The sequence below is a fragment of the Lepisosteus oculatus genome, chromosome 25, assembly GCF_040954835.1.
Source record: "Lepisosteus oculatus isolate fLepOcu1 chromosome 25, fLepOcu1.hap2, whole genome shotgun sequence".
NCBI classification, from domain to species: Eukaryota; Metazoa; Chordata; class Actinopteri; order Semionotiformes; family Lepisosteidae; genus Lepisosteus; species Lepisosteus oculatus.
This window is the reverse complement of record NC_090720.1, coordinates 6852480-6868117: the sequence shown is the minus strand read 5'-3', so window position 1 is coordinate 6868117 and position 15638 is coordinate 6852480. Positions and strand designations below refer to the sequence as shown.

Here is a 15638-nt window from a genome sequence, read left to right as displayed (position 1 = left end):
GTTTTATTTCAAATACGCAGTCTATTATTGTTTTTTTGGAAGACTGCCTCTCTCAATGTGGAAATACCGCCCTCAGTTGGAAGCTAACAAATTAGTCATGTGGTTAATTTAACAAATTAAATCTGAGAGCCACTTCCTTTCACAAAGGGTTGTAAGACAATGGGTGAACTATCCAGCTACTGTACCTGGTTGACCTTGCTTCTATACTTCCACAGAATCCCATAAGAAATGGCTAAACTGAATTCCTAAATCATTACCTCTCTAGTCACCAGATGTGCATAATGGTCCATTATCGTTTCTGGTGATATTTTTGCTAGTTAGTTGCATGCCAGCCTGGTTCTGCGGCTCTCCCAGGCATCTGCAGAAATAGAAATGAGAGAGAGCTGTGCACCGCTGTCTGGCACTTGTTGACCTCCACTCTCCTTGACTAGAGATGCTGCGCTGCACTCTAAACAGAAACATGAATATAATCATCCGCATGCCCCCTAGGAATTCACAAGGCTGAGGGCACTAAGGTTTTGAATTAAATAGGATGGAGGGCAAATTCTGCAGTTGATCTAAAGATATTACTGTATACACAGGTGGCGCAGGGGTTAGCATTGCTGCCTCTCAGTGCTGGGGCCCAGGATTCAGTTCTGGACCTGGGACACTATCTGTGTGGAGTTTGTATGTTATACTCATGGTCACCTAGGTTTCCTCTGGGTGCTCCGTTCTCCTCCCGCAGTCTAAAGATACACTTGGTAGGTTAACTGGCTTCTGTAAATTGGCCCCTTGTGTGAACCGTGTGTCTGTGTGCGCTGTGATGGACTGGCATCCCATCCAGGGTGTATCTTGCCTGTGTTTCCGTGCAACCTGTGCTTCACAGGATAGGCTCTGGGCCACCATGACCCTGAATTGGATAAGCAGTTGACTTAAGAGATGAGATGAGATATTATATACAACTGGACACAGACCTTTTGTTGTAGCCGAATCCCTGTCAGTGTCTAAAAGACTCCAAGTTCAATGTGTTGAAGTGTGAAGTGAAAATAGATTATTTATAGGTTAGAAGGTTAATAGTTTTATTATTTGTCTTTTGGTTATTGGTTTCAGTATTTAAGTCTATACAGTTATGTTTTTGTTGATGTACGGTTTCATAGATGGATTAGTTTCCGTGTGTCACTTGCTGGACTGATTATGGCAGTGGAGCCTACAGTATACTGTACATCTCTGACTATAAAGTGTCGGGAGGTTAGAAGTTCAATTATGTTTTTCCACTCTTTAAAAATACTGTATAGTTGGTCTTTCTGCTGGACTGGTTTCTTTTTCACATGCACAGATTCATTCAATTCTCCACATGCATTCACAGATATGGTATAAGGAGTAGCTGGCGTATTCTTAATCTTGCACTGTTGTACCTGAGTGAATGGGGTTTGCCATTGGCTGGGTGGAAATAATGTCCTCACAGCACTTGTGTGCATACCTATTTTGGGAATACAGAGGTAAGGAAATGGATTTCAAAAAGCATTAGTGGCTATCCCTGTTGTGCATTCTTCTTAGCGTTGCCTTGGAAACCGTTAGAGTGATCTGTCCAGGAAATCAGGGAATAAATTGACGTTAAACAGCAGCATCACAGTGCAGACAGGTAGAGCCCAGGTGGTGGGAGACAGCAGGTCCAGGTCTCGCCAGTTTGCACCCGCTGGGGGAAGTGAACTCTGAATTGCCAAGCAGAGCACAGAGATAGAGTCGCCGAGCTCTGGGAGGAACCAGGGCAGCGGTCACTCAGGGTGAAGAGCAGCAGACGGTCAGGAAGCGCCACAGATGCCAATTAGCCTCTCCTCAGGTAGGAAGGAAGTGGTGTCCACGGCACAGGTTTGAGCGCCGGTGTCCCTTCACATAACTGTCTGGTATCCAGGCAAAACAGATGGAGCTCTCGGTGAGTTATCAGAAGAGCTGAGGGGTACTGCTTCTCTAATTTTAGAGGCGGTTTGATTTCCCACAATTGCACTGGTGGGTTTTATGTTCCGTCCTGTGGCAAAGTAAAGAACAAAATAGTACAGAAAGCAAAAACATGCTGATAATGCATTTTCAGAGACTGATGCTGAACTTCCAACTCTTGTTTTATCACCATACCAAGGCTGCGATATGTTTATTAAAGACCTAATCTCATCTCCCGTACAAAAGAGTATACTTCTAGACATCTTTTGTCTAAACAGAATGTAAACATACTCTATGTGAATCTCTTACATGAATTATTCATTTAAAGTGGTGACTTTTCATTTCTTAATAAAACAAACATTAGAATAAGTCCCCGAAACTTCAATTGTACAATTGTAATTGTAAGGACTATGGTAGTTTTTGATTTTGTACAGGACTTGCTTTGGAAATCTTTTATTGTGTTTTAGACTGCATGCTGTGAGCTGTTTTAACTGGAATTTTATATGCATGAGGTTTTAAAATCCTGTGTATCTGCTTGTTTGTGGAAATAAGGTTATTTTCTTTCTTATAGAGGTACAGTACTGTTATTTTTATGATAGTCATTGACTTTTTGTATTAAACCATTGAGTGCTATAACACTTCTCATTCTTTTGTGTTTTGTTTCCAAAAATATGAACCCAACATTATCCTGCATCTGAAAATATTCTCACACTTCTTTTGATTTCATCAAAAAGTGTCAGTATGAGAAACAATTCAGCAGAAACAGGGTTTGAGGGGAATGTGATTTAATGTAAACAGCCATGTCTCTCTTCTTGTCTTTTCAGAGTTGACAAGTCCTTTTCCAAGGCAAGAAGTATCTGGTGAGTGCCTTCTTCAGTCTGTTGACCTCAATCAATAAGATGCAAGTAACATGATTTACAAGTATTTGTTCACATTGCTTCAATTTGTGAAAAATTGCAATTGAGATTTTTATATACTGTATATTAAAATCAGTGCTCCTTTCTCCTGATCCTGCACAGCCCTGTAAGTGTTAATAGAGATATCCAGTCCCCCAATGAGTAAAAGTAAGAAAGCTGTGGTAATTAAAGCCAAGTAATTACTAAAAGGGCTAGATGGTTATTAATTAAATTAAGTCATTAGGCAGTCATGTTGGAATGAAAAATGGCAGTTCCTTTAGCTCTTTAGGACCAGCAATGAGGTTCACTGATTAAAATCATTGTTAAATGGTACTATATGTTCATATACCCAATGTCAGGATATTCTAAGATGCCTATTATCTTTTTTCATTGTAAATGTTGGTGAAATTAATTGAAAAAGTACTGTACAGGTTCTCTTTACTCAGGTTAGGAGATTGACAAACAGAGATCTTTTATTCAGTCAACTGAAGGGGAGCATAGCACAGAGTCAGGGTTTCCCCTAGCACTCAGTAAATATGCTTGCTTAACTGAGGTTACACTTTCCCTTTTATACATTAAATGTAGGCGAGACTTTAACATATCAAAGGAGCACACAGGGCACAAGACACTGTCATAAGTCTTTCAAACCCAAAGAAAACGACAGGAACATGCCATTTGGCATCCTGCAATCTTGTTTTATTTCTCTGATTAAACACACGGGTGTGAAAAATCACAAACTTTAGTTGCAGAAAGACGCCAATTTCTCTTAGGTGCAAACTTAACTCACTGTCTTGACCCTTCTCAAGAGTTCCTCTCACTCAGTCTTCCACACAGTAAACTGCTGTATCACACGTCAACTCCTGCTGTTTGGTAACACTGGGATTATAAGGTTGTATTACTGTAACACTACGATCATTCGCTTAATTGAGGTAATGAAAGCAAAGATCTGCATCCCAGTGTTCTTTCAGTATTATACTGTATGTATGGCAGAGCTTGGAAAGAACAGTAGTTGTGGACTTCCATTGTAATTGAAACAACATGAGCTCACGTCTTACACAATCTTATTTTGTTCTTTTTCAATTAGTGAGACACTTTATGGTGCTTATTTTCAATGTGAAGATAGACATTTTCTTTCAGCAGTTGGTACCTATTGGATTTCTTTCATTGTTGAGTGAGTTATTTTAAACATATGGACACTTATGTTAATGTTTACTTTAATCGGAAAAAAAATGGTCCAATTCAAAAGTAATAGGCACCAACACAGTTCTAACCAAACCTGGACTAAGCTTATCTCACAATCACTGGAGGGGATATTGAGAATGGGGTGAGTTGGAATGAACGAATTTTAGCAGGGCCCCACATGTTGGTTTTAAACCAATAAAAACATGCACGCTGACAATATTTAACTCCACGTTTCAGACAAAACTGTTTCACAAAGTTGGTATTACTAAGTCTGTAAAATATGAGCTGCAAAAGAAGGTTGTACAAGTTATAAATAGTAGCTGCTTTGTGCAGCCTGTTTTCTTTTCATTTCCTTCTTGAAGCACGAGACTGATCTCAAGTCTGCCTGGAAGGCTTTGAATCAAATAGTCTTGCTTTCACAGTTTTCGTTGCTAAACAGATATAGGGATTCTCTGTTTTAAGTAAGATTATTCAGTAGTACGTTAAATGTCTGGTTTGTTGTCAAATGTCAAGTTTTTGTTGGTAACTACCTGTATCTTTTCTAACTTTATCAAATATTTGTTCATCCTAATACACATCCTAAGACATAGGCTGCTAGTGAGTATTTCTGCTGTTCTGTAGATGTCTGTAGAGTTGCGTAAATAAAAATGACTAAAATCCAGTATTTTTTAGGTAAGAGTAAAAGATTTTGCTTTGAATACTTTGTATGGTTTCCAAATTTTGGCACCTGATAACGTGCCAAAAGATAAAAATGAAATATACTGTAACAACAGAAAATGATCTTCTCAAACAGTGAGATTCACTTTACACTTCAAAACAAAGATAAAAACTGATACAATCTAAACTCAAATTATTAGTATGAGGAATATCATTGTCCTAAAATCTGCTGATTTCCTGTCATTTCTGGTCTGTTTTCAAAGTCTATTAGTCTGCATGAAGCACATTTAGTAAATTCTCCTAATCATTCTTATTAGTTGTGGGCTTTCTGCATTTTTATAATTGCAAATGTTGTGGTTTGAGATGCAAAACTAGGCTGCTGAAAGTTGTGAACTCGTGTTGGCCACTGGTGCTTCATAGTCTCACCAATATCTAGTCAGAAACTGCAGCCTTGCTCTGCAGTCTTTTGTCTAAGGCTTCACGGTTTGTGGAGTATTCCTTCTCGCTGTTTTCACCGAATGTCTGGAATCTGCAAATCGCAACACTTAATGTGAGGAAGCAGAAAAGGGTAGTGAGTGAAAAAGCTCATATAAGAAGGAGAGATGGAAAGAAATGGGCAGGAAGGAGCACTCAGGGACACTGTGCATACTCTGCTGAATCCCGTTCTGTTGCCAAGGCAACTGTTAACAATATTGCACAGCCTTGCAGTGTAGTTGTCGTGTGTGAGCTGCCGTATGCAGGTACAGTTTGCAGTTTCCTGTGTGTCCAATAGCTGCAGAGAGCCTCTCTGGCTCAGCAGTCAGGGAGCAGAACCTCTCCAGTTCCACAGATGGATGACTGCGATTCACAGAGGTCAGGCCAGCTGGGCCGTGCTTCAGTGTGATGTATGAAGTGAACTGGGCTGTCTTAAAAAAAAAAAACACCTGGCAGCGATGCTCGCAATCAATTCTGCAGCCCGATCAGAAGAGAAACAGTCGCCGCCGCAGAAAAAAAGTTGACAGGACTGAAGAAGAAACTGCTTGTCGCCAGAGGCCTGAATACTGACGAGTCCCACTGGCTGTGGAAACGTTTCCCTTCTTGGATTTGGCAGCAGTCTGGATCGGATGGGATGTAATGCACTGTATGATCTGATGCTGTCTTTTGAAAATAAAAAAAGGGTTTGCGTGGAGCCAAGATTTATAACCATACACACGAAGGGAGAGGTCAGGAAGACCTGAAATTCTGACTGAAATGCAGTTTTCTGTCAGGAGAGGTTGGGCTGCGACAACCAAAGTCAGTGTTCTTGTGATCGTCATGTTAATGATCTCATTAGCATTTGTGGAGTGTAGCCTTGCTTGACTGTAGCCGGCCAAATTCTGAGTGGTTTCAGTGTACCGCAGGAGAAGAGTAGCATACCATCACATTTTACTCATAAAATTTAATAGAAATCAGCAGGAACCTGAAAGAATTGAACTAGAGACAAATACAAGTTATGCCTCGTTCTGTGCATTGTGCACAAAAGAGACAGAGCTGTTAAGAGGTATTAGTATTGCATAGCAGAAGACAACAAATTATAAGTTTGCAAATCTGCTACCTATTACTACTGCAGTATATGCCTTAGAGATAAAGCCAGAGATTATGGCGTATTTCTGATTAGAATCTATGAATAGAGCTGAGCTCTTCAGTGACTTTTTGAGGGAAATAGTCATAGGAGAAGCAGGTGCCTGTAAATCTAAAACAGCAGGGGCTATAGCCACAGTAAATCATATTGAGTTGATTAGTGATGCAGGCATTAAGGTAAGGCTGGGGCTGTGCTGAGCACAATGAACTAAAATGATTATACATAAATCAATAGCGTGGGATTGAGTTTCTTGAAAGTTTGTTTTTTTTCCCTGCTAGGAAGCGCTAAGTGCTGCAGGCATCAGCGACCTGATGATTATTCAAATCCCTGGCTCATTTCTATTGATCAGCAGTTAAGGTTCTGCCTTTCTTTGCTTGAAACAAGGTTTTCTCAGCACGCAGCGCATCTATCGCGCTGAATCTCTGTGTGTTTTTTTTTTGGAAGGGAACCTCTTTTCATGTCCTGTTTCCGTCTGTGTCCTTCACCCGTACCAAGCAGGAATCAATCGTGCAACATGGCCTGATAAATATTTTAACAAGCTGCGCTTCCTCCGCTGGTATTCATCACTGAAACGGCATTTATAAACAGGGCTGTCTCCCATAAATTCCACTTCTTGACAACGTTTTATGCCAATACGGACATAGTGGAACAAGGTCTTCCTTCTGTCGTTTGTGTTGTTGTTTTTTTCCTGAAAAGTGGCAAATTAGTTTTCTTGTGTACTAAAATTCACAGACTTCTGTGGGACCAGTAAAAATGATTTATAATAAGGTGATAGTATACTAAATGCATTAGGCCAAGACAGAAGCCTCATATTTTCCTGAAGATGAACGCTGGCCTGACCATCACTGCAGCAAAGAGGCAGGCTGCAGCAAGAGACCTCTTTTAATAAGCAGCGTTTGTCTTGGTGAACCCGACTGAGGTGTCTCTCCGATACAGAAAGAGAAAGCAGTCTTCTGGGCTGATCCGAGACTTTTCACAGGACAAATAGAAGTTTCTTTCAACATGCCTTGTTCTCCTTTTCGAATTGGCCGACCCAAAAAATTCTGGTGAGTCCAATTTCCGCTTAAAAATCAAAATGTAAGATTAATTTGAACTACTCGTGGGTTTGGTTCATATGCGATATGAGCTGCTTAGAGACATTCTATCAGTTATAATGTGTATCATTTAATATGGCAACACATCCTCGTTTATCTCGTAAAGGGATAGGCTCCATAACCTTCTACAGAACATTGAAAGTTTTGTCTATATTACTCTTAGTTTTCATTAGACGGGTTCAATTCTTTTGCCATCCCATGTCAAGTTTTTGCTTTTAATAAAGTATGCAGTATATAAATAATGTGATTCTTTAGGTTCCTTATTGAAGTTGCTTTCTATGTTCTCTGTTCGCTGGGGTTTGCCACTACGGTGCCCTGCAAACCTTTTCAGCTCGCAGCACGCCTTTCAAGTCCCAAACCTTCTGGGGCAAACCAACTGATTTAAAAGAAACTACATAGACTACAATCGTAATGACAATTACAGTATTTGACTGGAATTTCAAGTGAAATGTCGGCTTGTTTCAGGGAACATAAGTGTTTTCTGTGTGGTCCAGTGCAGGAAAGACCTCCACATATTCCCAGTCAAAGCCTTTTAACATGATTTTTCTGAATCCATGGCACACCTACTACACACCAGTGCACCATGGCACACAGTTAGAGAACTGTTCAAAGACATATTGACAGTAAAGCCAAATGTAACCTACATTTACTGTAATTGAACTTAATTTCATATGCAGGAATTCCAAATTGATCTCTTAACAGAAGTAAAACATGTTGTGGGTTTTGAGAAAATCACCTCTGCAATCATGGTATGGAGTCTCCCCCATCAAGCGTGTACTGTACTGTATTGTGTTGTCAGGTATCTTTGGTTTTGGGTTAATTGAAAGGGAGGATCTCGTTATTTTAAAGTGTATACAGTGGAGTGTATCAAGGTTGGTTGAGAGTTGAATAAGAAAGGAATTACACGATGAGTATTTTTGTTTAATGGAGAGATTGTGGATGAGTATTTTCATTTATGAGGAAGGACTGGTTTGTTTTTGTCAACTTGCCACCCATCCTCCCACTATATCACCTTTTACCTCCACACTGTGTTTAATTTTCATTTTGAAATATTGAGCTTTGTTTATTCATTTTTACTCTGTAAACAAAGCCTCTTACACTGAAGCACTGGGGACAGTGTAACATAGCCGGTAAGGCTATGGACTCATACCCGTCTATTGGTGAGTTAGGGGTTCAAACCCTGCTGCAGACACTTGTTGTACCTTGAGTGAGGAACTTTACCCCAGTAGCTCCAGTCCAACGTGCCGTATACTGTAAGTGGGGACCAGCATTGCTGGGAACAATCACTGTAGTGCACCCGTGTCCCATCCATGGAGCAGGCTCACTCTCTTTCCCCTTAAAGCCACAGAAACCAGGAAAAGCTTTGGCCTCACGAGCCACTGTAGCTCAGATATGGAAATGACCTACCTACCCTGAGATTTGATTTCTGCTACTGCCACCACACTACAAAAAAGTTACCACTGACACACCACTAAAACACTGCAGGATAGCACTGCAATGAAGGATATACTGTAGGATGGTTAGTATACTACTAATGGGAATGTGTGTAGTCTGACAGGTAAGTACTGTGGTTCTCACAAAACATAAATGATAAGACTGCAGCACATTATACCAGTACAATGGACCGAGGTCCTTATATCCTGGATTGTATATCACACCACTCAAATTCTTGGCTACAGCAGTTGCTTCGGAGGGTGTATCCTCAGGAAACAGACTGCTGTGCAAGAATAAGTCTGGTATCAGAAACTCTAAGTACAAGATATGTTATTTAAACTGTCCTGTGTCTAAACCAAACATTGCTGACAAATTATGAAATCCTGTTTGCAAAGTTCCATAACATCTGTTAGCTCTAACTAAAGGCTATAATAGCTGTTGCTGCACCTGATCAATGTACTGTAACTTTCTTGATGAGAATTGAGCAGACTGTCTAGATTGTAGGTAATGTATGATGAATTGCTGGCGCAGAGCATTAAAGAATATTAATAATGCTATTAGGGACTGAAAACCTGTGAGAGCTTTGCTTCATTTACAACATTCAACAAATGTTTTGCAAATGCAAAGTTATGAATACTTTCAGAAGCACTCTGCAGGTGGAGTGCCACAAGGCTTGACTCTAGCTTTTTTATGTATAGAGCATTCAAGAATATAATAATGCTTTTAGGCATTAGAAATCTGTGGGAGCTGGCTTCATTAAGAACATCTCACCAAATGTTCTGTAAATTAGAAGCTAGGAATATTTTCAGGAGCAAAGTTTTGTAAAGAAGACTCCTATCATGAAATTAAATATTATTTTGTAAACTCTTATGTTCATCTTTACACTGCAGGTTTATAGAGTAATTCACTGTATACTGTTTTGTAAAATTGCCATTTGTTGTTGTTAACACCCTGTGTGCAAAATTAAGTTTACTAAAGTCTAAATGTTTGTAAACAGACTGAGAAACAGATCTTACTTTACTCTTTTTTATATTTTTTTTACTTTTTGACTTTTTGTATGACATGAATAGACTTGTGTAGTACTGTATATCTTTTCTTACCCAGTAATTCACTGGGACCTGTTGCCCATTTTCAAGTTAGAGCATTAATTGCAGTGTCTCTCCCTTTTCCTCTGATCGAGTTTATCTAGCCTTACTTTCCTGCAAAGTTTAATTTTTGTGTCCTTCCCAGCCACTACAGCTTTTCCCTAAAATATAAATCAGCTGATCATGGTAATTAGTTTTGATATCTATGTGGGCACTCTTTCACAGTGTGGAGTCTAGCATATTTCTGTTTTTGGATTTTCTCCTTCCCAGTGGCCTGGACTTTGTCTGAAGCTTCTTTGCAACACAATCCAAAGCAATATGTCTTAGTTTTCCCTCATTGCTTTATGTGACAGGAAGCTGGCTGGAAAAAAAAACATGTCATTTTCATGAACCCTAAAGCACTATGAATTCACTTTGTACTCTGCATCATCATATGCATGTTCCAAAGGCTTTGCACACTGTAAAGGGCTGCCCAGCTTCAGCTGACACTAAGCCAGGGATTTCAATCTTATCCTTGTCTATATGACCCCAGTTATCAATCCAGCTGAGCCCATAAAACGTAACCAATATTTTCATTACCTAGATGTCATTGCCAGCTACTTAATTTTGCAGATAGACTTGTGAACACACTGCTGAAATGTAATAGTTTTAAATCTCTTACTATTTTAGAGCTTGGATCAATAAATTGTAATTGTTAATTAAATTATAAATTCAAAAAGACATTGATTATGCACCTTAATTGAGAGCTACAACAAAAACCTGCAAACACTGAGATCAGCTGGGAATAGGCCAGGAATGGAAAATATTATCTAAGTACTTGAGAATAAGGTTAGTTACATTAGTTAGTTAATGGAATAATTATTTCTGTTAAGTAGTTAAGAGCTTGAGTGCATTGAAATCAAGGACTGGATTTGTGATCCATTGAACTCAACAAACATTTGGGTAAGTGGCTTGATTGATCCTGATTTATACCTAGATCTGTGCTGAATATCAGCATACAGTACCAATGATATCATACCATCAATAGTCACAGCTGAAAGTGAACTGATGAAGTCAGTGCCTGACATGGTAAAATAAGGTGCAAAAGGTGCTGTCTGGAAGAGCAGTATTTATAAAAATATTTACAAAATCAATGTCATGCTAATGTGAATTTTATTACCAGGATTGCATGCCAATTACAAAATAAATATAATTGAAGATACAGTATGCCAAAAATAAATTTTGTATTATACTCTAATAAGAATAATATGAGACATGACAGATCTTTCTCAGTTGGCATCATTAGCAATTTTATCTGTTGGTATCATATCATTAGCAATCAGGGTACATTTGTAATCTCTTTCCATTACAGCCAATTAGCATCTTTAATGAACTAACTCTTTGTTGATGGACGATTGAAAGCTTTTTGGAAGTAATTGCATTGCTAGTTTCTCTTCGTTGCTCTTAAAGCACTCCTTGCATTTTTAAATCACAAGACGATAAAAAGGGGACAGTTGTCTTGAGGAAACAGACAGAGCAACAGTGTGATTGAAAGGATTAAGTTGGGCAACAATTGCATTTAATAAAACAGAGAAATCTGTTTGGTTAAATCTGTTATAGTACATTGACTTAGCTACGTATTGGACTGTGTGAGTTTATTGAACTGTATTCGTTCGGTGACGTTTACTAGTAAATACAGTAGTTATTTCTAATATTAGATAGGGGGAGTTGTTCTTATCTACGGTAGTTTTAGAAGTGGGTGACTGATATGCAGTTGTTCAGGGCTGTACTGACCCTGTTCTCAGATGGGTAGAACTGTCAGTTTTATAACCAGTGAGACTTAGTTGTTGCCTCACACCTGTCTACTTAATACACTTGAATGTGAAAACCAGAATTAACGTTATCACATGATAATAATTTATTCAGTGGTGATGGAGTTTAACACAGAATATTCAAAACCATCAGACCATTAAAACCTTTATCAGTCAGGCCACTGAAAATATTAAGAGGTATTAAATGTAATTCTACATGCAGAGTAACGATTTTGAGAGTTATAACTGGAAAATGAAAATGGCTTGGTGCTTTCTGCAATGCAAGTTTTTTTTCCCTTTTTTGTGTTTAAGAAATAAAACATATTATTTCCGACTTATTCAGTATCATGTTTAATGACACCCTCAACATTACCCTCACAGGATATTGGTCCCATACAGGTATGTCCTTCAAGGCCACCTTAGCCCTAGTTCCTTCTGCTGACTGTTTGTTAGATGCTGGTAAACATTTTTACTGTACATCTATCAGATGGGAGTCAGTGAAATTGCAATATGCAATGAAATGATAAATTAATCCAATGAACAACAGCGAGTTAGGTTTAATGCATTATTTCATTATCTTGTATTGTTTTCTGCCCCACTGGCAGCTCATCTGTAATAAATTTCTGGGGTCCAAGCCCAGGTGTTGTTTGTGATGTAGAATTGTGGGAACACGTTCACCCGAGAAATACTGTTTTAATGTTTATTGTTGTATTATTTGCCTGTACAGAGGTTGCATCAATTTCACATTTCACTGCTTGCTTCATGCAAGGCGAGCATGTTTTCACACATCCAGACATTTCAAACATCAGACTAATCCAGGAAAGTACTAAGCTAATAGGCTAATGCAAAAAGCTGTTTAAAATATGACAGAGAATGCAAAGCATTTTTGGTTTGAGAGATTTACAATAGTTTTAAACAAAGCTCATTTCACTTTGTTAATAAATTCTAAAACTAAGATGTCTAAGGAGTAAATATTTAGTGGTAGCAAGGGAAGCAAAACTCAAATCTGGGCAAATTTGTAAGTTTAAAGCAAAGCCTTTTATATTTTTGGTGAAAATATTTAACGTTTTGTGCAGTTTTCAATGTCGCTCCTGCTCAGAGACTGCTGCTGTCCTTTCCAGACTGCTTCATGGTGCCGAATTTTAGACTTGCTTCATTCTTACCCTTTTAAACAAACTTCATTCACTTTAAAATGGCCTAATCCTCTGTGTGTTCACTGTTTAAAGAAAGGCACTAATTTCTGCTAATCCTGAGCTGGTAATCTGTTGTCAGAATTTGTTGGTGCTAGGGCCTCTTGTGTGAGGGTTAAGTGCTTTTCTTCCCCTCTTTCAAGTGGGGCTGAGAGATTAATGCGATGGGCTTTCATTATAAAACTCTTGAGTCCATTAGCCAGACACTTAGCTCTGTTTAGTCCCCGATAAAGCTGCTGCTGACCTACAACTAATACTAGAAGCACTTAAAGTAAGATAATTGCACAGAAAAGTAAATACATTTTGCAAATACATGGACATTTGTTGGATTCAACTTTTATTTTTTGTAGCATGTCACAGCGAAAGATTGCAAATTTGACAAAATAGTGCTTGTTCCACTTGCTCTCTATTGGAAAGAGTAGAATAACTCTTTACATTAAAATATAGCGCTTTTCATCCGAAAGGATTCCAAAGCACCTTTCATACTGTGAAGTAGGGGACCCATTTCATCCACCACTGAAAAGCAGTACCATCCTTGGTGATACGTTACGTGCCAAGAGACTGACTATGGAGAGAAGTGAGGAATTGCTTTAACAAATGAATTAAGGGAATTTTATGAAGACAGAATTGTAGAAGCAATGTGGGCTTTTTGCCAGGTCACTGGGATTGACACCCCAATTCTGTAAAGTGCCAATGGATCTTTAAGGACCAAGCAGTCAGGATCATCTGAAGGACAGTACTTCCTACAGCACAGTGTTCCTAGTCATCGTAATGGAAATTCTAGGGGGAAGTGGGGGTCTCAACAAAAGTACACTCACTCAACAACTACAACCCTTCCACCACTAGTACTACATGTATGCACACCCTTTATGCCAGCAGCCATATCACCCTGCAACTCACAACTGGCAACCCACTGAAGCTAAGCAGGTGTGAGCCTGGTCAGTACCTGGATGGGAGACCTCCTGGGAAAAACTGAGGTTGCTGCTGGAAGAGGTGTTAGTGGGGCCAGCAGGGGGCGCTCACCCTGTGGTCCACGTGGGTCCTTCGGATGAGACGTAAAACCGAGGTCCTGACTCTCTGTGGTCATTAAAAATCCCAGGGCGTTTCTCGAAAAGAGTAGGGGTGTAACCCCAGCGTCCTGGTCAAATTTCACATTGGCCCTTACCAATCATGGCCTCCTAATAATCCCCATCTATGAATTGGCTTCATTACTCTCTGCTCTCCTCCCCACTGAGAGCTGGTGTGTGGGGAGCGTTCTGGCGCACTATGGCTGCCATGCACACTGGTGGTGGTGGAGGGGATCCCCATTACCCGTAAAGCGCTTTGAGTGGAGTGTCCAGAAAATATATATAAGTGCTATATAAGTGTAAGTGTATTATTATTATTTATATAAAGAACAAAACCATAATTAGCCCTATGTGAAAATATGCACAAACATATCACAAAAATACTACAGTAATAATTTGCAGAGAACAGAGGTCTTTAACTGCCTCTAGTGGCAGGTCAGCTAAAACTACTGTTCTTTCTGCCCTGTCCTGATCTGCCACACTCATGCCTCCCAATCTGAGTCCTGATTATAACAGCTGTATGTTCAGGGTCTGCTGGGAGTTTGTGAAATGGAAAGAGATAATTCTACAAAATAAGAATTTCAGGAAACCTGTGTATTAACCAGAATACTGCAGTAGAACAATATTGTTGGTTTTCTGTTATGGGAACAGCAAGCCTCCCCCAAATTAAATTAAGAGCCTGAATTCATATTCCATTCACTGTTTCCAATGAGACGCGAGAGGTGACTACATCTCCTGCATGCTAAATGTCCATTATGATAGAAAGGTTTCATGCCTGGTGAGCAGTTCATCCCTTCTCACAGCTTTCACTGTAAAGAAAATTGCTCCCAAACCAATTGCGTTTGTGTAAATGTATTCTACGTACATTTGCACAAAACCAATTGTAAATGTACTCTATGTAATGCCCAATCAATGGGAACTCCTATCAGTTTTGCCCACATTACAAAACCCACTGGTATAGGTCAGACAATTCAGGGGATTTAGTTTAGGGTTAGTTTGAGACACGATTGTGCTGAATCTTCAGCATTGTTTTATTTTCCCATCCTTTGGTGGCAACACATTTGTGAAAAGATGGGATATACTGTCTGCTAGATGATGCCTGAGACTTCTCAGAATTTATTTTTACCAGTAAAACAAATTGAAGTACCTTGATGGACATTAACATTTTAGGATGCTTTTCTATACGCATTTTGTTCTGTCCAGGCTTCTTTAACAAGTACTGCCTTAGGATTATGCACAGTGTGTTTTCATACAATCTCACTTTCAATATTTACCCATACTCACATTTTGTCCATAACTACTGTTTTGAATGCTCATATTCTTCTGCAGTCGTCTGCTCAGTGCACAGATCACCACCAGCCCCTTTGACAGTCTGTACACAGCTCTCTGAGCCAGGGGCCTGGTACGTGATTGGGCATGACAGGCCGCCCATCGTGGCTGAAAACCGAAAACCAAGATGTACGAGCTCTGTCTTGAATCAGACCGGAAGCGAGATAAAGATGAAAGCCTGCCATCTCAATAGCTCAAGAGCAAGGAAGAGAAATTCATCTTGGTGGATGGCTCTGCCTGCCATGACAGCCTCCACTTAGTGGGCGTGAGGAGAAGCCAGGTGAAGAGTTACCTGTGCAGTGGAGCTCAACAGGAAGAACCAGTCGCGTGTGTTGTGGAACTCCAGATGTCACGTTTGTAGGGAAATTAGAATTCTTTTCTTCTAACATTGTAGGCCCAT

The 15638-nt window shown here is 39.5% G+C and overlaps 1 protein-coding gene across 3 annotated transcripts in view; it reads left to right on the top strand.

Moving 5' to 3' along the window:
* The window catches only part of LOC102698455 (rap1 GTPase-activating protein 1), a 183947-nt gene that overhangs the window by 85791 nt on the left and 82518 nt on the right, over window positions 1–15638 (top strand). For 2 of the 3 annotated variants that reach the window (XM_015336964.2, XM_015336958.2), the window contains exon 2: window positions 2739–2774. Coding sequence is in view for 2 of the 3 variants with exons in the window: in XM_015336958.2 (XP_015192444.1) it covers window positions 2739–2774 (36 nt within the window). In the remaining variant the exon portion in view is untranslated. Of the gene's footprint in view, window positions 1–2738; window positions 2775–5403; window positions 7296–15638 lie in introns of those variants that run through there. The other variant, XM_069184002.1, reaches the window with a different exon arrangement.